At 38.5% G+C, this 26,167-nt stretch overlaps 1 protein-coding gene across 3 annotated transcripts in view; it reads right to left on the bottom strand.

The window, feature by feature from the left end:
- The window catches only part of AR (androgen receptor), a 170,809-nt gene that overhangs the window by 66,030 nt on the left and 78,612 nt on the right, over positions 1–26,167 (bottom strand). For all 3 annotated transcript variants that reach the window (XM_032255827.1, XM_032255824.1, XM_032255825.1), the window contains exon 2: positions 11,291–11,442. In XM_032255827.1, coding sequence (XP_032111718.1) covers positions 11,291–11,442 — 152 coding nt within the window. The remainder of the gene's footprint in view (positions 1–11,290; positions 11,443–26,167) is intronic.

Raw genomic sequence — 26,167 nt, 5'->3', positions numbered from 1 at the left:
TAATTTATGACCTTTGTTAGCTTTTCTCCTGGCCAGTGGCTTAGACTTGAATTTGCTGGGGAGGTCAGACTTATATTGCTGGGGACAAAGATACACAGAGTGCTCTGACACCTTCAAGTCCAAACTCTGGAAGTCAGGAGAGGCAATGAACATGTGCTGGCTGGGCTGACTGGGGAGTGTTACTTACAGTGTACTGGGAGGTAAAAAGTAAAGAGGAAGAGATTGACCTTTGTTATATTCTCATACAAATGCTGATGGCCTTTCTGGTCCCTAATTAAGTAACTCTAAAGAGAAGAGGAATCTTACACCAACTAAAGGCCTCCTTTACCTCAGGAATACCACAGATACCATCTCTTATTTGTTCTTTCTTCCTACCCAGTGACACTGCAATTATATATGTGCCTATGACCAAGATTCACTCTAGGAAAAGGATCCAAAACTTACTGAGTACCAGGAGTTTTATTACACATCATTTAGTTCTTATAATAGTTCTGTGGGCTATTATTATCCTTATAGAGACACAGAAAAGTGATTTGCTCCTGGTCACATATCTATTAAGTCTTACAACTAAGGATTGAAATCAGGTCTGCCTGTTTCTCAAAAATTATGCCTACAAAGTGAACCACTGGCCAATGGATGCATCTGGATTATCTGTAAAATTTTAGAGATTTACTACTAAAATTATTGTTAAAGGTTTACATTGTTATATATTAATTGTTAAAATCTTCAGTATCATTTAATACAACCATGTTATTGTTCCAATGGAAATTTTAATGCACAAAGAGGGAACTAGACATGCTTAAGGCCAGATGGTAAGCCAGTAGCAGAGTCAGAACCCCAATCTGGTGCTCTAGCACTGAATCTTGTTCCACTACCTGGATAGTAACCTTCTTCCACAAATTCCAGACACCAGCATAGGGCAGCTATGGACAGTTCAGCACGGGATGGGAGCAAGGCACAAAGAGCCAACCCAAGGCCTGTCAAGCAGCTTGCTGCATTTGATGAGATTCCCCACAATGACCTCCAGATTCCATAATGCTCCCCAAGCAAGCCTTCCGCTTTCACATCACCCTGTCTTTGCTCAGTCTGTCCCCTGATCCTGAAGTTCTCTTCCTACTTTTTTGTACCTGGCAAACTCTTATGCATCCCTTAAGACCCAGATCAACCCTTAACTCCTCTGTGAGGCCTTCCAAAACTTCCAGGTAAAATAAATCATTCTCTCAAACAGTCTGCGCAGGGGATTATGTACCTACTTCTAGTACAGCAGTAATTTCACTCTTGTATATTGGTAACTATTCATCCCATAGCCACTGACTATTTGTATGAATGGCTTTGGGCAAATCACTCAACTCTTTTGTGCCTCAGTTCCCTCATTTGTAAATTTAGGGTATACAGATTGAATAAGAAAATGCCTACAAAGCATCTAATGCATATTGACTGCTCAATAAACAGGTTTTGTTGTTATATCATGTCTCTTACCCCAGTGCCTGGTATAGGTCTCATGTACATAGTCATCACTGACTGTTGAATAAATGTATGTTATGTGGAGAAAGTGCCAGTCATTAAATAGCCGGTTGGATGTGACTGTAGTCAGGATACTCCCTTATGAGTCTATAAAATCCTTACCAAAGACAAGACCAGTATTCTGTAATCTTCTCTGGATTATAGAGCCTCTGAGATCCACATAAAAGCTACTATGAACACGCTCCCTCAAAAATTTATACATGCACATACACACAAAACAACCTTGTAACAATCCTCACACCAAGAAATGTTTTACAGAGTTCTCTCACTACAGACTACTTTTAATACTCATTACCCTACTGGGCAGGGGAGACATACAGTTACAGAAGATGGTCTCACACAACGGCAAAGGCAGAGAGGAATATCAGGAACTAAGCACCTTCTGGGAACCAAGGGCCATAAATGCTTACTATGCTGCCTCACATAATTCTTGAGAGTTGCAAGGTAATGACCTCTGTGACTCTGCTAATTAGCTGTGAGGCAGGAGGGTCTCTCAGACAGAAAACTAGAAATGGCAGGGAGGCTCTCATTTGTGCCATTTGTATGCTGTACAAACCCAGGAAACTAATTTTCTCTCTCTGAGCCTCACTTTCCTTTTCCATGAAATGGTTTGGCCAGATTTTTTGATTTCCAAGTTCCCTTCCTTCAAGCTTTAGTGTTTAAAGATACTGCAGTTTTGAACACTGCAAATCTTTTAAGTATTTTCATGAAGTAACCTGTTGGCCAAATCAACCACCCTGTAAGTAAATGAGCTTGTGACCTGTAGGAATGTGCTTATGTAACTTAAGGAACTGTTATAAGTCCATGGTCTTCAGGGCCCACATCTAGATACCACAATGAAATCAATGTCCATCCACACAATGAGTGGCCCAGAAGAGGAAGAAAAAACAGATTTTTAAAACCCTAATATAGGAAAACGAGTTGCTGCCTCTATGACTTTTTAGTTCTATCCTAAAAGACAACATTCTCTATTTTCTGATATCGAAGAGGAGAGAAATGGATTTATCTCGCTCCTGGCCCCATGGAAAATACTCTGTGGCATGCTCTGCTGAGAAGGCTCAAAGCAAAGATAGAAGGAACTATGAATCTATTATTTATATCCACACATCCCATCTAAGCTCCTTCTTTAGCTTGGGCATAGGGAAGAAAATTCTTGTGAGCACAGGTGTTAAGTTGTGCTTCCTGTTCTATAGTTGCGTGACAACAGCGAATGAAGAGCTACCATGCTGAGTCTCATCAGAATCAGAACTTTCCCTCCGAAGAATATGAGCTGGTAGAAGGGCTATGGCCCACATGTCCCTCACACATCTAATGAACAGAGGTGCTGTTTTAAGTGCTTGGAGTTTTCTTAGGAAGATAAACTCCCCGTGATGTTAGCAATCCTTGATGGTTTCTTGGTTACTCCCTACAGTACTTAACATCTTTCTTAATTTCTTTCTCTTATATCTGACTCTGTTGTCCCTCTTCATTGCTGCCTTTCTTGTTTGCCTAGGCACAGTACTTAGGTTCTACATTGGTTAACTTGAGGAGCTGCTGTGATGGAGCAAAGTGAATGCTGCCTTTGACCCGAGAAGACCTGGGTTAAAATTCCAGATATATTATTTACTACCTGTTGATGAACTGGCAAAGCCTCAGTTTACTCATATGTAAAACCAAGAGAATAATCTCTCACTTTGTACCAAGATAGTTGCAAAGTTGAAATGGAGAGTAGATATGGTGGCATTTCATCCACTGAAGAGCTTTAAAGATTGCCGTATTTGTGATGAATACATTATAAGCTCCTGGAAGCAGGCTCTGTATCTTGAGTATGTCAGCCCAATACCCTACACGTAGTAAGCACTCTGTAAATATTTACTGACTGAATGCATGAGGGTATTACTATCCGGGCCTGTTCTTATGAGGTGCTCTGTGGAGATAGGCATTAGTCTAGATAGGAGGAATAGTGATTTCACTGGAGTGCCTCAGTACTCACAACACAGACTGGGAGCAAAGGGACTGAGAACTCTAAACATTGTTCCATTTATCAGGAGTCATTCACCTCCAAATCTCAGGTCAATTTTCTGCAGGTTTGTAGGTACAAAGCTCACTAAGCCTCTTTGTAAGGCTGAGAGCAGCTGCTTAGCTATGAAGAGACAGGGAAGGAGAATGAACACCTGAAAAACAGTTTCCAGAAGTATGCACACATGGCTACAATACTGAAGATATTGTTGTTTTACAGTGATGGCTTCTCACAGAATTCAGTTGTTTTGAGGAATAATATGCAACTTGCTGTGAGTCTAGAACCCAGACAATTAAGACGTAATTTCTATCTCTGAAGAGAAAGTGAGTCACACTTATCCTCACAATAGCAGCCAACTGCAAAAATGAACTACCAGAGTTTGATAATCACCCAGAAATTACCTTAAAGGACTGAAGAAGCTTCTGGATGCAGAATATGGACAGGCATATACATTGCCATGTATGTACCTGTGCAACAATCCTGCATGTTCTTCACATGCACCCCAGAACCTAAAGTGCAATAAAATATATATATATAAAATAAGAAAGGGATAAGTTTAAGAGATTTAGTATATAACATGGTAACAATGTTAAAAACATATTGTATTCTTGAAAAATGCTAAGAGAATGAATGTAAAGTGTTCTCACTAAAAAAATGATAAATATGTGAGATAAAGTGTATGTTAATTAGCTAGATGTTAGTCATTTCACAATGTATATATACTTCAAAACATCGTGTTGTACATGATAAATAAATACAATTTAATCTGTCAAAAAAAATTAGCCTTGTAGTATAGTTGGAAGTCAGGTAGCGTAATGCCTCCAGCTTTGCTCTATTTGCATAGGATTATCTTGGCTATACGGGCTCTTTTTTGGTTCCATATGAAATTTAATTTTTTTTTTTTCTAATTCTGTGAAGAAAGTCAATGGCAGCTTGAAGGGGATAGCACTGAATCTGTAAATTACTTTGAGCAGTATGGCCATTTTTATGATATTGATTCGTCCTATCCATGAGCATGGAATGTTTTTCCATTTGTTTGTGTCCTCTCTTATTTCCTTGTGCAGTGATTTGTAGTTCTCCTTGAAGAGGTCCTTTACATACCTTGTAAGTTGTATTCCTAGGTATTTTATTCTCTTTGGAGCAATAGTTAATGGGCAAAGCCTTCATGATTAAAACACCAAAAGCAATGGCAATAAAAGCCAAAATTGACAAATGGGATCTAATTCAAATTAAAAGCTTCTGCACAGCAAAAGAAACTATCATAAGAGTGAACAGGCAACCTACAGAAAGGGAAAATATTTTTGCAATCTATCCATCTGACAAAGGGCTGATATCCAGAATCTACAAGGAACTTGAACCAATTTACAAGAAAAGAACAAACAACCTCATCAAAAAGTAGACTAAGGATATGAACAGACACTTTTCAAAAGAAGACATTTATGCAGCCAACAAACATTTGAAAAAAAAGTTCATCATCACTGGTAACTAGAGAAATGCAGATCGAAACCACAATGAGATAACATCTTACACCAATTAGAATGGTGATCATGAAAACGTCAGGAAACAACAGATGCTGGAGAGGATATGAAGAAATAGAAACGCTTTTACACTGTTGGTGGGAGTGTAAATTAGTTCAGCCATTGTGGAAGACAGTGTGGTGATTCCTGAAGGATCTAGAACCAGAAATACCATTTTGCCCAGCAATCCCATTACTGGGTATATACCCAAAGGATTATAAATCATTCTATTATAAAGACATATGCACACGTATGTTTATTGCAACACTATTCACAATAGCAAACACTTGGAACCAAATGCCCATCAATGATAAACTGGATAAAGAAAATGTGGCACATATATACCATGCAATACTATGTAGTCATAAAAAAGGATGAGTTCATGTCCTTTGCAGGGACATGGATGAAGCTAGAAAGCATCATTCTCAACAAACTAACACAGGAACAGAAAACCAAACACCACATGTTCTCACTCATAAGTGGAAACTGAGAACACATGGACATAAGGAGGGGAACATCATACACTGGGGCCTATCGGGGGTGGGAGGGTAGGGGAGGGATAACATTGGGAGAAATACTTAATGTAGTTGACGGGTTGATGGGTGCAGCAAACCACCGTGGCACATGTATACCTATGTAACAAATCTGCACGTTCTGCACATTTATCCCAGAACTTAAAGTATAATAAATTAAAAAAATTGATAAGGGACTAAGAAATTGGTAAGGAAGTGTAAAAGAAGGCAATGAACTCAAAAGATCTTGCAAGTGATAAAGGTTATGTAAGTATTACAGATATTTACATAATGGTGCAAGCACTATGGCAACTTCTTATTAATCTTTGTTTCATTAAAATGCACTGACTATAAATAAGCAGGCACAGGGCCGCTATGAAGCAGCAGTGGCAAATTCTTGGCATGGCTCCTGAATTGGGCACTGACAGACACTTGGGTGGGCACCAACTGCAATGAGTTACACAGCTAAATTATTTATTCTGCAAACCTGTGATCTAGTTGTGTTATGGGGAGGCCCAGAATTAAGCCGGTGAGTTTGTGAATACAGAATCATGAGGTAATATATGGCAGGTCCATAACTCAGCTGGCCTCCTGGGCTCTACCTTATATGAGATAGTTTTTCCATGAAACATGGTACCAGATAGTCCCTAAAGCCCTTCCTTTTTACCAACTAGAATATATGTGTCATCCAGCAAATTTCCTTCATATATAGTTCATAGTTATCCACACATTTACAACAGAAAAGTCTAGAAAATGTGTGAAATGTTTTCAATTTCTCCTCTGGGTGTTGCAAGAAGGAGTGATCTACTAGATTATTAAAACAAAAAAGTATCCTTTTCTCATATTTCTAGACTTATTTATTTTTTCTCCTGTTTAGTAAAAAAGTTCAGGACCAAGAAGCCACTAGACCAGGCATTCTGTGCTAACAAGACATGCAAACTTTGACTGATCTACTGAGAAAATTTTTAAAAATTAGATAATCTAGAGAGCTACTAAGATACCAAGAGATGGGAAAGCATAAAATCTGTGCGGAGTTTTAAGTACAGAAGTGATTATCTGAAGCAGAGGTCAACAAACTGCAGCCCATAAACCAAATCCATTCTACCACCTGTTTTTGTGAGGTCCAAAGGGCTGAGAATAAGTTTTACACTTTTAAATGGTAAAAAAGAAAAAATAATATTAAATGGTATGTGAAAATTAAGTGAAATTCCAATTTCAGTGTCCGTAAAGTTTTGTTGGAACCCAGATACTCCCATTAGTTCAAGTATTGTCTATGGCTACTTTCATCCTACAAAGGCACAGTTGAGTAATTGACACAGAAACCATATGATCTGCAAAGCCTAAAATATTTACTACATGGCACTTTACAAAAAAAGTTTACCAACACCTAATCTAAAGTCTGTGACATTTAAGAAAACCAGAGAGAGAAACATGAGAGGAGCTTTGTGAAAAGATCTCTAGGACTCGCAAACTCAGGATCAGTCAACTCCTTGGCCAAAGACACTCAATGAAGGCTCTGTTGAAGCTGCAAGCAGATCCTCTTCGCAGAGTTAATTTGCCGCTGGGAAATGTTACTCGAAAAATCAGGGAGTGAAGGGGACATTGATATGCACCAAACACTCTCTGTAAGACTCCAAACAAGAGGTAACATTTAATTCCACATGAATTGAGGTGGGAAAGAATGGATTTAAAGGACAGAAAGAGTTCAATGAGGGTTCACTTGCATTTCTTCCCTAACAAAAACCTGGGGTGAGAGAAAGAATCAAAGCCATACTTATATAAAATTTGCCAAAGAAATTAAATTGGGACCTATTGTAAACATCAGTGAGGATGGTGTAATTCTTTGAGTTCAGAATGTAAACTACAGTTTCAATTTTATGATGTGTACTGAACAGCGCTCCATGTGTACAAAACAAATGGACATATAATCTCCAATGTTTTACTAGAAAATGTCTGAAAAATAGTAAATTCTTGAGCACATAATGCACATGATGGATTAATTAACCCTCTTTGAAACATAATGAGGTAGAGATGGGGATTCATATCCTGATTCTCCAGATGACAAAATAGAAAAGAAAGGGAGTTACTGAGCAATGATCACAAGGCAAAAATCTCAGAGTCCTGAGTTTTAACCCAGTCCATCCATAGTGCACTCTGTCAGCTGGCTCCATCCCCATCTGAAGATTGCTTTTTTAATGGATTAGGATCTGGGGTTTGTCATCTTCTAGGAAAGCAAAACAAAAAATGCAAGCAGGTATAAATTCATGTGAGTTTGCTGAAATGATAATGATTATGTTTTTAATTTGTAGAACTGTCACAAAAAGTCTGAGCTGGAAGCACATTTTCAAATCCCTTGTTTTACAAACAAGGAAAACTGAGATCCAAAAGGGGAAATTTCTTATCTAAGGCTATACGACTAAAACCTCTTTGAGCCCTTACATCTGTGTGTGGGTATTGTCCTGCTTTGACTTCCTGGTCTCTTAGATAGCATCCAACATGCCTTCCCTTTCACCACCCCACTCACCCTACCCACTCCACAAACCAACTGTTTCTCTCCATGCCTATTTCTAACCCAGAGTTCATCCCATCAAGCACCCCCTGCCAACACATGCAAACTTTGACCAAGTTTCTCTTAACCAGCATTTGGTCATTTTACTCTCATGGCTTAGTAACGTTGTTTTTTTCTCGGCAGACCCTTCCCTTCCCAGCCTCACCCTCACCCCAATTCTCCAACATAACTGACACTGAGAAAATGCAGGACTCCCTCTTAACCCTCTTCCTCAACAAGAAAACCTGGCCAGATTATAACTGACTCTGTGCTGAGCCCTGTGCCAATGACAGCATAAACGTCCCGTATGTTATAAACCAGCAAAGCTAGAAATATATTTGTGTCTGATATACCAGGCTCTTAAGTCCTGTACCTGTGCCCATTCCAGAGATTTCTGAAACTATGAATTAAGTGATAATCAAGACTCTGAATACTCAGTCTGAGTTAACTGACTATAACAAGCAAGTGAGGAAGAGAAAGATTTGTGTTTCTACTCTCTCTAAGACAGGTATAAGTCAATGTTTCAACAAGCCAGATTGAGAATCACCTCCAGAAAGGCCATAGGGGCGATAAAGATGCATTGTAAAAATGGAAAAAGAAACCCAAATCAATAAATGTCCTCCTTGGGTAATAAGACAGCCCCCTGCCTTGAAATAGGAATAATGATGGCAGTAAAATCAATCCACCAGCTTTATAGATGGGAGGAAAAAGAAAACACCAGTAATTTTTTCTGCTTTATTTTGGTGTGTGTGTATGTGTGTGTGTGTGTGTGTGTGCGTGTGCGTGTGTGTGTGTGTGTTTTCTCTAAACCACTTTCTCCTACCTTCAAAGGGCTGAGGAGTAAAATCTATGGTCCATATTTCAAAATAACCAAGGGGCTCAGAAGGTTCCCTCTACATGGTTTTGTAAGGAATCCATTGCTGATTTTTTGTATTTCAAGCAGGCAAGCGCATTTTGGCCCCATGAACTCACAGAGTTTCCCTAACTTAAAAGACTCTAGGGTGTGGAGCATTTTGAAACCTTGCTGGATTTCTGTGTGTTCTGTGAGTTGGGTGATTCGCTCCCCACAACCTCATCCCTTTTCTTCCTTGTTCTCAAATGGCACAGGATCCACCTCATTGCAGAGCTCCTCCCAGGCGGCCCTGCCAGCTGTCCTTCTGCCTGCCTCCCTCCTTCAGCTCTAACTTCTGCAGAAAGCTCCCATGTGGGATTTATGATATGACAGCAAAATCTTCCTTTTCATGATGTGGTTGATAATTTCCCGTTTTCTGAAAATAACAATTTGGTGATCCAGATTTGTAAAACCCAGAGGCAGCATCAAGTATAATCTAATCTATCTGACTATTGAATTTGCTTGTTTGTTCACTTGAACATCTTTCCGATCTGATATGGCTACTATTACTGTGGTGCCTGGGCTTGCTAATACAGTAGCTCTAGATGAGTGCTCTGTTTCATTCTTGCTCTACAGACAGGGCCCGCTGGGTGACAGAGTATGGGGAAGTGCCAGGGTCTCACTGGGGAAGTTGGGGTAGTCTGAAGTCTCTGGAGCCCTTCCTCACTTCCTTTTCTGATAGCCGTCTTTTCATGAGTACTCTGAAGAAAGGAAGGCATTGCTCTCAGGCTCTTTAGGTAGTGCTCTAAGTCTCACTGCCTAGACCTAGACACTGGAGCCCTGGGCTTCATACTAGCCCAGTATAAGCAGGAGCAATGGGTCATTTGGGGGTATGAGCTGAACATGGGGCATGTTTTCAGTAATACCAAATGGTAGCGGCCTTCTTGTGGCTTTGAGGACTGGAAGAAAACAACATGGTAGCTTCTGTTTTATAGATATTTCTGCCACCCCACCAAAATGATAAAACAACACTCACCATTGTGATTGGCTATCATTCAGGAGGTCAGTTAAGGGAAATGCTCTGTCTACTTTTCTCTAAATGCTTCAAACTCTGGTGCTTCTTCCATCCTCTGATGAGTGTCAGTACATTCCTGGTGAATGGTGTGGCCTACATACCTATCTTTTAAGACTGTTCTCAAGGTTGATAGCTCTTATAAAAGGAAAGGTTCTCTGTTCTGGTTCTGATGTGGAACTCAACACTTCCAGGCCAGTGAGAGGAAAGAGAAAGGCCTTGGCAGGAAGTACCTTCTTTGGGGAAAGTTGGGGCACAGGTGAATACCGGTGTTTAACAACTGGGTCTGGTCCCAGAGCATAGTATCTCTGTCTAGGCGACACCCAGCGGGCCTTGTCTAGAGAGCAGAGAATGAAACAGAGCACTCATTCAGACCTAGTGTGTTAGCAAGCTGCTCATCAATATCCCTTTGAGAAGAAAGCCTTCAGTACAGAGTGGGGAGTGAAGTGGATAACAGGGGGCTTAAGCCCTGGGTGGTTAGGGGAAGGAGACATTAACATATATAAGAGGCCTGAAAATGGGAGTTTCTACTGCAGAATGTAGGCTGAGTACCTCTAAGGGTTGAGTGGACATGAGTTGTTCAAAGCTAAATAAGACTAGGGTGCTAGGGCTTGAGCCAATTTAGCCAGACATACGATGCTACCTTAGCTTAAGATTAGGAACTGATGGACAGGCTTTGATGTCATGTCTCTGGAGAGGAGAATAAATGTGTTTCTTCACTTTGAGTTCTTACCTACCTAGAACTATTAACGCAAAGACAGGTCCCAAAGAGGCAGCAACAGGAGGGAGCAGGTGCAGAGACTGATAGTCTGCTGAAAAGTGAGAACACTCCCTTTCTGGGGCTGAGACCAGGAAGCCTTTACTAAGAAACAGTCTCATATTCATCACAAGGAATAGGCTGGGGACTCAGTTGGGGTTTCTCCACTTCTAACCGCTCTAATAAGGACAAATTTTTCCTTTACTAGCCAGCAGAGTAGAAAACAAGAAGGAAGGAAATTAAATCTTTTCAAATCATTAATTTTTCTTTCATTTCTAGGATCCAGTGAGCCCCAAGCCCCAGCTGGGACCACCTTCACTGCCTACATTGCCTGTACAAACAAGGCTGCTGAAACCAGGGAACTAACAAGTACAAAAATTTGCTTTCTTAGGCTCGTAAGTTATTCAATAGGTCCTTGCCAATGACCCTATTTCTGAGATGATAAAATCTTGGGCCCTGAAAGGTTAGTGTCTCTCTCTGGAAGTTAAAGAAGAAAGGAAAACAGAAGTACATGTGCAAGACCCTTTACCTTCAGCGGCTCTTTTGAAGAAGACCTTGCAGCTTCCGCATGTGAGAGCTCCATAGTGACACCCAGAAGCTTCATCTCCACAGATCAGGCAGGTCTTCTGGGGTGGAAAGTAATAGTCAATGGGCAAAACATGGTCCCTGGCAGTCTCCAAACTGAAAGACACAAAAAACCAATGCAACACATGTTAGTGGATGGCAGAAATAGGCAAGTGAAGTCTGAAGTCTTCAGGATTGACTTGCATGTGTAAATTACTATTATTCATTGTTCAAGTGAGTTAGTGTGAAGCTGAATTTTTTTGAGGCTTCTCCTAAAGATGATGTTGGTAGGGTGTGAGAGAACCTTTTTGGATCTTGTCAAGGTATTATGGAAGTTCTCTGGGATTACCCAATCTCATAGGCTATGTCTATATGAGAGAGCAAGGAAGGCAGGAAACCTGAGGTTAAGTTATCTAACTTAAGTTGGTGTTCAGGCAACATTTTCAGAGTGATTAAATGATATGAACCCAGCTTTGTGACTTTACCTCATCCAAAAGGAGACCTATAACAAAACCAGACCAAATATCAAATCAATTTGATGTTCCTTGCTTTAGCTCCTTGAGCCTCAAATCTCATCTATAAAATAGGGATAATATCTCCCATCCTATTGAGCTGCTGCAATATAAACCCGATGATGGATAAAATGCTCTTAGAATAAATACACAAGGATCCTGATTAGCATTATCACACAAGTCTTATTCTTTTTTTCCCCATTCTTTCACTTTCCTTAGGTGTTTCTCTAGATAACATGAACATCTGCCTGATCCCATTCCACAACATAAAGTAGCAAGCATAATCCCTATGCTTGAGGCTTCTGTTGAAAAATGATGTACAGTGATTCTGGACAGCTTTTAGGCTACCATTGATATACTTGACCATTAAAGGACTCATGAGTTCTTTGGGCAAGGATAGAGCTTCAGAAGTCACCTTGTCTAACTGCCTTTCTCCAATAACGTCCGTGCCTGAGCTCTTCCAGACGGATATGAGGGAAAGAGACCAGAAAACCAACACTAAAACCTTCATGGAAGGTTAATTCTCACTCTCCTATAGTAAGAAATTCAAGTTTGAACAAAATGGAACATGGTTCTCACTACCCAAAGATCAACTTTTGTCTTTTCTATGTCTTATGCCTAAACATTAAACAAAACTCACAGTAGAGTTGCCTCAGATAGATGACAACTGCCCATGTTATCATTCACAGGAGCACAACTGCTATATTTTATTTTAAGTACTTCTTCCTTACTAAGGAATGAAGGAAAATTAGCCCTAATGGGAGCCTGTTTGCTGTGTCGGGTGATTTCAACACCTAACAATAACTCTGTAAAGACAAGCTTATTTTCTCATTTTTATATCTATTGTACAGATGAAAAAAGACTCGGAGACGAGAAGTGCAGGACAATTTGACTCCAAGTCCAACAATTTCCATTAACATATTGTCTCCTCACCACTCACCTTTACTTTCCACCAATGGCCTTTTGATTTGAATGCTCAGCACAGTCATCAGAATTTTTTAAAAATCATGAAAGGTTATCCTCCCCTCAACCCCAAGTGAACAGTTCTGGCAGGACAAGAGCAAAGAAAACTTTCACTCACTTTCCAAGCACTTCAACTGCAAGACACAAATATCAGCCTTTATTCAAGTCCCAAGAACAATAGAAAGCATTCAAAAAGTTCTGCTGATATGCAAACCCAGTGGCTGGATATCATGGCCTATCTTCACTCCCCACAAGCCTTCCTTTCCTTACCCTAACTAGAAAGCCAGCAAGAGTACTTCCACCAAACCAAGGCTAGCAGGGCCATAAGTTCCACAGAGAAGGTGCTTACTTCCAATATACAATTGAGCTAAATACTAAGATCATAATTCCTATGTCTAAAAATGCCGTTTCCTTGGGTAAAAACTGTGCCCCTTTTCACAGTCCTGAATGAAACATAGAGAAGAAATAGAAAATTTTCACAAGTATCTTCCTCCTTTCTCCACCTTTTTGACTTCTGTTACTAACACATACAGTCCAAATAAAATCAGAAGAACATGTATTTAGGCACTCTATGTGCCATGCCATTTCATACATATCATCTCATTTAATTTTCCCAATGACCCTGCTAGGTAGCTCTGTATCATCCCTATATTACAGAAGAAGAAGCTGATGCTCATAACAATTAAGTAAACTTGTTCAAGATCTTGCATCTATTAATAATAAGTGGCAATGCCAGGATTTCATCCTGGGTGAGTCTGACTCCAAAGTGTAGATTGTTAGCCACTGACAAACCATGTTGTGCGACTGAAGGTTAGGATTAGGTAAGTTGGTTCAACTCAACTTTTAGCACCTAGCCCTATGGACCAGGCACAGGGGTAGATGCTGGGGACATAGTGGTGATTGAGATATTGTTCTTGGCCCTAAGAAGCTACTATCTGGTAGAGAAGAAAGACAGGAAGTAGCTAATTATAAAGTAAAATAGTAAATGATAAAAGAAAGCATAATGCAGACTGCTACACATAAGGATACACTTCAAAGATAGGATTATTTTTTGAAAGACACAATGTATGTACGGGTACACATATGTATGTATGGGTAAAGGAGATGCTGCTGATGCTGATGATGATAATGATGGTTATTATTAGATGATCACAAAATAAATATCAGATAAACAAAATGGAAACATGCAGAAAGTAAATATGAGCTCATTTTGTAAAGGACCTTTAAGAAATACAAAGGGAGAGTTGCTCTTCAATGGGTATAAAGTTTCTGTTAAGTATGAAGAAAAAGTTCTAGAGATTTGCTGTACAACATTGTGCCTATAGTTAACAATCTGGTGTTGTGCCCTTAAATTTTGTTATGAAGGTAGACCTCATGTTGTGTTATTATTAAAAAATGTTTTTTAAAGAAATAGAAATTTTCAACCATACTAAAATTGAAACTACAGTTAGAATTGTTTCAAAGAATCTAATCAAATTTAAAAACAATGAAAGACAAAATATCCATTACAATTTTGTTTATTAGATATGAGTTTAATAAAGTGCACCTTGAACAAAAATAACTGTAAAGGAGGAAGAGGAGGATAAATAGTTAAAGGGATTCAGAATCTGGACTTTTACTAGTTGCAACCCATTTTGACAAGAGACCTGAGATAGTAACTCCTGGAGTCACTAGGTCAGTTTCTGCCTCTCCCCACCTCCCTCGCTAGCAAAATATTTTGGATATCACTCCCACTGACCCTGACCTAGTGTGGACAAAGGGCACATTGCAGTTCTGACTCATGAGCTGAACTTTGGATTTTGGAAATTAAAATTCCAACTGCAGTCCCTCTCTCAGGCTTATATCCTAGAGAAACTTGTGCACATGTGTACCAGGAGGCACATGCAGGAACAGTCATAGCAGTTTTGTTTATAAAAGCATAAATGATAAACATCCACTGACAGGAGAAAAATAAATTATGGCACATATATCCAATAAAATACAATTCAGCAATGAAAAGGAATGGAATCGAGCTATGCATAGATGAATCTCAAATACTAACATAAAAGACATAACTCACAATCACATACACACAATATGATTCCATTATATAAACTTCAAAAAGAAGTAAAAGCAAACAATATATTATTTGGGAATGTAATGTGAAAACTTATCAAAATGCAAGGGAATAATGAAGCCCAAATGTAGGATGGTGGTTACTTCTGAGGGGAGGCTGGGAATGATGATAAGAGAAAAGAGGATACAAGTAGATTTATGCTCTTATTTTTAAAATATTGACTAAGCTGCCATTACATGTCTGACATTCTTCTAGGTCCTAGAGATATAGCAATGAACAAAACAGACAAAAATCCATGCCTTCACACAGCTTCCATTCTAATAGCATTGATGCAATAATGATGTTAATGTTGTTGATTCTTTAATCAGGGTTCATAAACATTAATTTTATAGTTATGCCATATAACATATATCACATGTATTGTTTGATATGACTAAAACAGCACATAATGAGAAAAATTAAAAGAAAAACTTCAGAAGTTTTGAATATGTTTCTAAATAGCATCCTAATTGCAAACAGAGCAGAGGTTTGCTTTGAGAACAAGTGCAGAATTTGCACATGACATTGTGTTTATTCTTACTTCCCATGGGTTACATGTTCACTTATTATCCTGAGGCATGGCATTTGGTTTTACGAGTCTGAAGCAAAAGCAATGCCCCATAGAATGGAAGGTTTCTGAACCAGAATACCACTTACAATTCTTCAACAGTTTCACAAGTAATTAAATAAAAGTGGATTACTAGAAGCTTTTGGCCTGCCAATGCCGGCTCATGGGGAACTTGGGCTTAGGAAACCTTGGCACCCAGCTGAGATCACTAGGTCTCTCTCTCTCTCTCTCTCTCCCCCCACCTCGCTTCTGACTCCTTTCCTTTTTCTCTCCCCTCCTCTGCTGCTCCCCCTGCCCCCCAATTTTCTTTTCAAAGGAGGAATTGGGAATACTTTGAATGATCTGATTAATATAAATAAGTCCCACTAATGACTGTGGAAGCAGGGTGAGATGTAAAAGTAACAGACCAGTTTTATTTGTTAGAGTTGAATGGCAATTCAACAAGGCTTTGGAACCAGCCAGACCTGGGTTAGAATTTTGCCTCCACCACTGAACTTTGGATGAAGTAATTAAAGCTCTCTGGGCTCCATTTGCCTCATTTAGAGAGTTGGGAATACTTTCAACTCTAGAAGGCTTTTGCGAGAATTACAATTACATTAAATAACATATGTAATAGCCCTTGCCTCTGTGCCTGCCACATGGTAGGAGCATTGTAAGTCTTGGTTGCCTTAATCTTTTGTCTTACCATAAAAAATGAAATATCTAATATTCTAAGAATAAAAAAGAGAATTTTTCTTGCCTACGCAGAGCTTTTAGAGAAAGGTAAATACATGAATACATGTGAGGGGGGATGTAGGTCATAGTGGGTGGGGAGAGAGGGAGGGAGAAAGGGAGAGGGGAAGAGACAGAGAGGGAGCAAGCCTAGATGTGTAAACAATGAGGATTCAATAAAGTTGTGAAGGTAAAGCACCCCACACCACTGCTGACACAGTGCTTAATAAATGGTCATTGCTACAGTAATCTCACGAGAAAGTTGTAGAGGAGAAATGGGGGAGAACCAGGTTTTGAAATGCTACCTCTGAGGTAGGTATCATTACCTCTATTTTGCATATATGCAAACTGAGACTCAGAGAAAGTAACTGACTTGTCCAAGTCCCTACAGCTAGTAGTGACAAAACCAGAATTATACTTGTGATTATTTCCCGGTCCCAACTCCATATTTTCCCACTATTCTAAACTGCCAAGGCCATATGCTATTTCTGTTGTAGCTTGGTTTTAATTTAATTAGGTTGTTTTTAATGGGCTTACAGAGTTATGATTCATGTACTATAAAATTCACCATTTTAGCATATTCACACCTATTACCACAAACTAATTTTAGAGCAATTATATCACCGCCAAAAGAAATCCTGTACCCATTAGCAGCCACTCCTCATAACACTTTCTCCCAGACCCTGGGAACACTAATTTCCTTTCTATCTCTAAATGTTTTTCTTTTATGGATATTTAATATAAATAAAATCGTACAGTGTGGTCTTTTGTGAGCTGCTTCTTTCACCTAGCATAATGTTTTCAGTGCTTTCACCTAGCATAAGGTTCATCTATGTTGTAGCATATATTAGTACTTTAATTCTTATTATTGACAGATAAACTATGGCATGGATATGCCACATTTTGTTTTGCTATTTATCAGTTGGTGGACATTTTAGTGTCTTCCACTCTTTGGCTACTATAAATAATGCTGAGATGAAAATTTGTGTACAAGTTCTTGCGTAGATGTGTTTCCTTTTCTCTTCAGTATTTATCTTGGAAACAGTAACATTTTTTATACATATACACAACAGTATACTATGCAAAAAGAATGAGATCATGTCCTTTGCAGCAACATGGATGGATCTAGAGGCCATTAGTCTAAGCAAACTAATGCAGGTACAGAAAACCAAATACCGCATGTTCTCATTTATAAGTGCAAGCTAAGTACTGAGTATATGTGAACACAAAGAAGGGAACAAGAGGCACCAGGGCCTGCTTGATGGTGGATGGTAGCAGGAGGGTGAGGATTGGAAAACTACCTATCTGGTACCATGCTTATTATCTGGGAGATGAAATAATGTGTACACCAAACCCCTGTGACACGCAATTTAGCTATATAGCAAACCTGCATATGTACCCCTGAACATGAAAGTGAAAAAAAACTGAAAAACAAATAGTATTTTTTTTTTAACTTTCAGACTGTTTTTCAAAGGGCTGCACCACTTCATATTTTACAAGCAATGTATAAGGGTTCCAATTCCTCCACATTAAAGCCAATACTTGTTATTTGTTCTTTTTTACTATAGCCATCCTAATAGATGTAAACTGGTATCTGAATTCGGTTTTGATCTGCATTTCCCTAATGAGTAATGATGCTGAGCATTTTAAATTTGTATATCTTCTATCAAGAAATGGCTATTCAAATATTTTGCCCATTTTAAAATTGGGTTGTCTTTTTATATTGAGTTTCAAGAGTTCTTTATATATTCTAAATTCAATACCCTTATTAGATATATGACTTGCAAATACTTTGTCTCATTCTGTGGGTGACATTTTCACTTCCTTGATGGTATCATTTGCAGCACAAAGAATTTCAAATTTGATGAAGTCCAATTTATCAATTTTTTTCTCTTACTGCTTGTGCTTTTGGTGTTATATCCAAAAAACCATTGCCTACTGCAAGGTCATAAAGATTTACTCTGATATTTTCTTGAGATTTATCCTCTTAGCTTTATAGCATTCGGATCCATGATACACTGCGAGATCACTTTTTTGCACGTTTGAAGCAGTCCAACGTCTTTTATTTTTACACTGATAACCAATTTTTCTAGTACAATTTTTTGAAAAGACTATTGTTTTCTCATTGAGCGGTTTTGCAACACTGTTGAAAATTAGTTGGCCTTAGCTGTAAGAATGGATTCTCAATAGTATTCCATTTATTAATCTGTTCTTCCTTATGCCAATATCATATGCTATTGATTACCACAGCTTTGTGGAAAGATTTGGAAACAGAAAGCATGTATACTTGAACTTCGTTTTTCTTTCTCACTATTATTTTGGCTATCCTAGGTTCCATGTATTTAAATATTAATTTTAGGGTCAGATTTTCATTTTCTGCTAAGAAACCAGCCAGGATTTTGACAGGAGTTTCCTTCAATCTTTGGGGAATATTTCCATCTTAACAATATTAAGTCCTCTGGTACATGAACAAGGGATGTTTTTCTATTTATTTCGATCTTTAATTACTTTCCACAATGTTTTGTGGTTTGCAGCATACAAGTCTTACACTTTTTTTGTTAAATTTATTTTTAAATATTTTGGTATTTTGATGACATTGTGAATGAATTGTTTTCTTAATTTCATTTTCAGATTGTTCATTGCTAGTGTACAGAAATACAACTGATTTGTATTTGTATTCTGAAACCTTGCTGAACTCATTTACTCATTCTAATAGTTTATCATGAATTCCTTGGGATTTTCTATGTATAAGATCATGTCATCTGTGAATATAGATAATTTCAGCTCTTCCTTCAATCTGGGTACCTTTTTATTTTATTTTATTTATTTATTTATTTTTTTGCCGGATTGTCTTGACTTGAGCCTACAATACAATGATAAATGGAGATGATGAGAGCAGTCATCCTTGTCTTGTTCCTGATCTTACAAGGAAGGATTTCAATCTTTCACTGTTAAGTATGATGTTGGCTGTGTGTTTTTCAGAGATATCCATTATAAAGTTTCCTCCTATTCCTAGTTTTTTTCAATGTTACTTTACAGTCCTGAGATAAATCCAACTTTGTCATCCTTTATAACCCTTTTTATTTGTTGCTGAGTTCAGTTTGTTAGCATTTTGTTGATATTTTTAGAAATTTATCTACATTCAAAAGTGATATTACCCTACAGTTTTATTTTTGTGTCATATCTTTGGTTTTAGTATCAGGTTAATGCTGACTTTGCACAATCAGTTTGGAAGAGTTCCAGCCTCTTCCAATTTTTGGAAAAAATTGTGAATGATTGGTATTAAATCTTCCTTAAATATTTGATAGAATTCACCAGTGAAAACATCTGAACCTGGGCTTTTCTTTGTGGGAAGTTTCTTAATTACTAATCCAATATCTTTACTTGTTACAGGAATATTCAGGTTTTCTCCTTCTTCCCTGGTCATTTCTGATAGTTTGTGTTTTTTCTGAGTATTTGTCTATTTAATCTAGGTCATCTAATTTTTTGGCATACAGTATGGTTGATATGGTTTTGCTCTGTGTCCCCAAGCAAATCTCATGTTGAATTGTAATCTCCAATGTTGAGGAAGGGACCTGGTAGGAGGTGATTGGATCATGAGGCAGATTTTCCCCTTGCTGTTCTCATGATAGTTAGTGAGTTCTCACGAGATCTGATGGTTTAAAAGTGTGTGGCACTTCCCCATTTGCTCTCTCTCTCTCCTGCCGCCACATGAATATGTGTCTTCCACGTCGCTTAGCCTTCCACATGACTGTAAGTTTCCTGACAACTCACCAACCATGCCACCTGTACAGTCTGTGGAACTGCTAGTCAATTAAACATCTTTTCTTCATAAACTGCTCAGTCTCAGGTAGTTTTTTTATAGCTGTGTGAAAATGAACTAATACGATGGTATTTCCTTTTAAAAAAAAAATCCTTTGAAAAATCTTTTTAAGGTAGGTAGTGATGGCCCCATTTTCATTGCTCATTTTGAAGATTTGAATCTTCTTTCTCTCTTTTTTTATTCAGTCTGACTAAAGGTTTTTCAATTTTGTTGATCTTTTCAAAGAATCATTTTTTACTTTCATTGATTCTACTCTATATTTCATTCATTTCCCTTCTAGTCTTTATTAATCTTTCTTCTTGCTTTCTTTGTAGTTTGCTCTTCCTTTCCTAGTTTCCTAAGGTGGAAGGTTAGGTTCTTGATTTGAGATCATTTGTCTTTGTTGATATAGGCATTTTCAGTTATAAGTTCCCCTTTGACTACTGCTTTAGCTTGGCTGTATCCTGTAAGTTTTAGTACAATGTATTTTCATTTTCATTAATCTCAAAGTATTTTCTCATTTCCCTTATGATTTCTTCTTTGACCCACTGTTTATTTAGGAGCATGTTGTTTAATTCCACAAATTGTGAATTTCCCAAATATCTTTCTATTACTAATTGTTTATTATTTCCACTGTGATGAGAGAACTTACAGAAGTTTTTCTTGAATACATTCTTTTTAGAAGCCTTTGTTTCCTTTCCAGAGTCCTGGAAAAGTTAATTTTCACAGTATATGCTAGTGCTCTCATTGGTTTCATGAAAGGGTGGATTTATGGTGTGTGTCGGGGGGTGGTTGATTCCACCATTCTGGGAGTTTTGCCTTCTAAGTCAGGTTGTATTTTATGTGACACAAAAATTATCCCCTTATACACACACACTAATCCCCATGATGAAGAGAAAAGTCACTCCTACTTTTCATTCATTTATTCATGTATGCATTCGTTCATTCAATGATTGTACATTATAAAGGAACAGCTCTGCTAAATGGTGCATATATAAAAATGAAGAAGACATAGCCCCTAGTTTCAAGGAGCATTCATGGCTTGTTTGAGGCTAATAGAAATGCACATATGGTTAATGCAAAGTGTAGCAAGACAAATGCTGCAAAAGGGATCGAGATGGCAATTACTAAATGAAGAGAAAATCTGTTTTGCCCGCAGATACTAGGAGGTAACTCCCACCATGTACTCAGCCCTATTACTGACCAAACTAAATATTTTACCTACTAGACAAATATTTACTTTGAAATCTACTTAGAGATAAAGTGGGGGTGTCCATGGCTCTAATGCATATTTAAGCCTCAAACTTGACATGCAACAAGTGTTCTTTACAACACAGAAACATGAATAGAACAATTACTTGTCACTATTCTTCAGGCTGCTATAGCCCTATTGGTGATTTCCATTTTCTGTAGCTTACATCACCAACAAACATGCCAAGACAGCTGGAGGGGTGGTGGCAAAAGTCTTAACAGCGTATCTCACTGACAATACAAATCTATCCTTTTCTCCTGGAATCACTCTCATAAATGGGACTGGACAGACAAATCCTTATTAAAGTTATGTCCTTGCCTTTCCCAGGCTTCATCTGCTGTCTTCCGTGAGCCAAATTTTTTTCCAATGGCTTCCTAACCATCATAGCCAATAAGCCATGAGATAACTAGCCAGATTGCTTTCTGCAGTGTCATCAAATCTTAGGACTGAGGGCCATTTCCACATTATGTTTCTGGAATCTATTGCCAAGGAAACAGGAAATATTTTTTTAATACTTGCTTTTAATTTACCTGTTAAATCTATTTTTTTTTTTTGAAACGGAATCTTGCTCTGTTGCCCAGGCTGGAACACAGTGGCACAATTTTGGTTCACTGCAACCTCCGCTTCCCAGGTTCAAAAGATTATTCTGCCTCAGCCTCCCTGTCAAATCTTACTGGACCAATATTTTTCTCACATCCTTCATCTGAATTTCTGATACTAAAGAAGCTATTTACTGAGGGTTTACTATGTCCTAAGCACTTGTGAAGGTGCTTAATCCCCACAACTATTATTGCCAGGTACACAGTGTATGTCCATTTTATAAATGAAGAGCCAAAGGTACAGAGGCATTGAGTGATTTCTTCAAGATCTCAAAACTAGTAAGTAGCAGAGCCAGGGTCTGAATCCATGCCTGGCTAACTCCAAAGCCCATGCTCTGTCAACTATACTATATAGCATTGTCTGTTGTTGATTGTCAAAGTTGGATGGCCCTTAGCAATCATCTAGTCCAGTGTTTCTCACTCTTGGCAACACAAACTCACTAGAGAGCCCTCTTAGTATACTGAGGCTCCTCCCAACATTCTCTATTATGATTTAATTGAACTGGGGTGAGCAGTTAAATACACCATGGAATACTATGCAGCCATAAAAAAGGAGAGTTAATGTCCTTTGCAGGGACATAGCTGAACCTGGAAAACATCATTCTCAACAAACTAACACAGGAATAGAAAACCAAACACCACATATTCTGACTCATAAGTGGGAGTTGAACAATGAGAACACATGGACACGGGGAGGGCAACATCACACACCAGGGCCTATTGGGAGGTGAGGGGCTAGGGAAGGGATAGCATTAGAAGAAATACCTAATGTAGATGACGAGTTGATAGGTGCAGCAAACCACCACGGCACATGTATACCTATGTAACAAACCTGCATGTTCTGCACATGTACCCCAGAACTTAAAGTATAATTAAACAAACAAACAACAACAACAAAATCTGGGCATCCAAGTTTTTTCAAAGATCCCCAAATGATTTTAATGGCCACTCAAGGCTGAACCCACTAAACTTGTCCAACTCCCTCATAGTCAGTGGAAAATTTCAAGCCTAGATAAGGACAGAGAATTGACCAGGAGAAATAGTTATTCAGAGGCAAGTATGAGACTAGATCATAGGTGTTATGCTTCTTATGCCAGGGATCTGTTTTAGAATAATATTTCCAATCACATTCTGCATATTTAGGTTTTTCCAGGGCATAGAATTTGGAACAGGCAACCTATGAAAACTCTATGTAACAACCACAATCAGTTATTCAGCTATATTCCAAAATTATTTTAACAGATGGTAAAAGAATTAAACAGTATAGGAGCCACCAAAAGAATCTCACCCATTATGGAGCTACCCTCTTTCTGGAAAAAGATTCGTAAATATTAATTAAGTGTCCTTCTATTTGCCAGACACTGAAAGGCACTTTCAAACATTAGGGGCCCAAAGATACAAATATCTTTGTCCACTGTTATAAGTCTGATCTTAAGAGATAATACTGTCATACAGAGCAAGGGTTACAGAGCTCCATTTTATAGTTGAGGCAAATGAGACTGAGAGCTAAAGATATTTTCTAATAAGTTACAGGTCACAAGAGGAAAAATCAAAGTCTTTGGGGCAGAGAGATCTGAGTTTGAATGTCATTATTATTGATCACTAGCTATGTAAAGTTGGACACAAGATGAACCTAACCTTCCTTCCCATAAGTTTCCTTATCTATAAAATGAAGAAGATCACATTTCAAAGTCAAAGAGGATTGTCACAAATACATCAGACCATACATGGGAAAGGGCCTGGCACACTCAAAATAAATGATAATTTCTCCCCATTTTCTCCATCTCACTCCATCTTCCTTTTGGTACTGGAGTCTGGGTGGGTAGGGCATCTGACTTTCAGTCCAGTGACCTCTGCAATCATTATGCTGCCTGCTCTATCAGATACTACTGGTTAAAGCAGAAAAGTAGCATTTACCACTTGCCCTTACCCAAAATGTATAAAAACCCTGGGGGGAAGAAAACCCTTTCTTAAAGTCCTTTTGTGACTTTGTCTGTGGCAGGGAAAACACAGATTATATAGGTTAAGAAATGTGAAAAATGTTCAGCCAACTGTCTGAGAGCTTCAGAAACCCAAAGAAGGAAGATAGCATCATGTGAGCAGACACAACTTGGGTAGCAGTGAAATGCTGACAAAAATCCACAACCAACAAGCCAAGGTTAGGCATTTCATGTTGGCCCAAAGAAACTACAAGAACTAGAAAAACATCCCCATTGAGATACTCACCAAGAACAGAGCTTACCCTGATCTCTTAAACAGATGTAGAGTGAGATCTGGACCAAGGCAAAACAAGGCAAGGTATTAGCTTTAAACACTTGGGAAAAGTGTCTTGCTCCTCAACACATAAGAGACTGATTTTTTGATTTTGGTCGTGAGCAGAGGAGTCATTGGCAGAGACTAAAAAATCCCCTACCCCATCTCACTTCCGTACAGATCACAACATATAGCACAACAATAACAGCTGACATTTACGGGGCCACTATGTGTCCCAGTTACTATACTACTCTCTACGTACTTTAAACTCATTTAATCTTTACAACAACTGCATGAGGTATGCATTATTATCCTCATTTTAGAGAAGAGAGGACCGAGGTCCAGAAACCTTAAATGTTCTGCCTAAGACCCACAGACTGCCATTGATGGCTTCAAGATTTAAATTCAAGTTTCTCTAACTCCAAGATCAACTATTAGACTATATAGTTTCTCACATTGGATGGCAATCCCCAATGACTCAACTTAGAAAACCATGAGTCATCCTGGACTTAATGTAGTACACTTCCCTCAAGGCACCCCACCTACCACTGCCATCCAATCAGTCAATCAGTGACTAATATCTGTTAATTTTACTGCCTAAATAGCTCTTACAATTACACACACAGACACATATGCACACACACACAGAGCAAGAGAGAGAGAGAGAGAGAGAGAGAGAGAGCTTTGACTCAAAAATAACTGCAACTGTCTTATTCAAGTCTTCAGCTTCTTGTCTGATCCTCTCCAGTCCAGTCCATAAATTACACAGGACCCCAGAGGAATTGTATTTAAAACATCTGCTTCTGTAGCTCCTCTCTCTAGCAGCTTTCAATAACTACCTATGGCTTAGAGCAGTGGTCGTAACTCACTGATATATTAGAATCCTCTGAGGAGCTAATTAGCAATAGGGAACACTGATTCCACCTTCAGTTAGGACAGACTCTTCTGAATCTGAAGTTACTGGTGAGACCTGAGAATCTGTAATTTTATTAAATGACCAAGTGAAAACCAGTTGACTTACAGGATACAAATTCAAAGCATTAGCATGGCATTCAAAGCTTATTTCTAGCTTCTTATCTCAATACCCTCACAATCTTTTCCATGTGACCTTCCAGCAGTACCACCCTGTTTCAATTCCTTAATCTAACCCTGCTGCTTTATTCCTCTGTATCTTTGCTTATATTGCCATTGCCTCCAATTTGAATGACCCCATCTTGCCCCCAACCTTCTGTCTCCTTTGCCACATCATTTCATAACTCAGGTCTCAGCCCAAGAGGCTGCCATTTATTCTATGACACCCTTCCTGACTCTATCCCTAGACAGAATAGGAACACACCTCCACTTGTATGGTCTTCTTTCAAAGCACCTATTATCTTGGTGCATTATATGGCACTTTTATATGTATTGGAGCACAAATTATTGATGCATATGTCTGGTTCCCATCCACCATGTGGCTTTCATTGATAAATTTCAAGAGTCTAGCCTTGACACTGCCTGGGTATTTTTACCTCAAATTTTCTCCTCTTTTCTTCCTCCTCTTCTCATTCTTAAGTCACAGAACATAGTTTGGAAACAACCACGTTATCTCTCAAAGGGCATCTTAACTGAAGGACATGATGGACACTGAACAACTCTTGAATCCTAAATTAAAACACTGCTATACCACATTAGACAAATAAAAAACCTCTCTTTTCTTCCCCCTCAAAAATACCAAAGACTTTACAATATCCATTCTATTACAGTATCTCTCATGTCCTGGCCATGAACTTCTTCATCATATCTAATACAATTCCCTTAGATTACTTCTCTGTCTTCAGTAGAAATGGAAAATAACCACTTGCTATACTCTTACCTTACCTTACTCTTTCTATACTACATATTAACATAAAGGTGAATAAAATGTAATACAGGATAAAACCTGAGAAAGAAAATATGTCATAGTTGGCATACTTTTGAACTAGGTAAAAGTGAAGTGGTATGTAGCTGGTGGAACTGTCATTGTTAAATAAACACAGATAAAGTGTTCAACTTGGTAAATAAGCTCTTTCCATTCTGCAAAGTTATCATGCGGTCTCTGGCAAAGTGCT

Source organism: Sapajus apella, unplaced genomic scaffold, assembly GCF_009761245.1.
Source record: "Sapajus apella isolate SASKATOON/1434 unplaced genomic scaffold, GSC_monkey_1.0 scaffold91, whole genome shotgun sequence".
Taxonomy (NCBI): Eukaryota; Metazoa; Chordata; class Mammalia; order Primates; family Cebidae; genus Sapajus; species Sapajus apella.
Note: the sequence above shows the minus strand (reverse complement) of the source record. Positions and strands in the feature narration are given on the sequence as shown.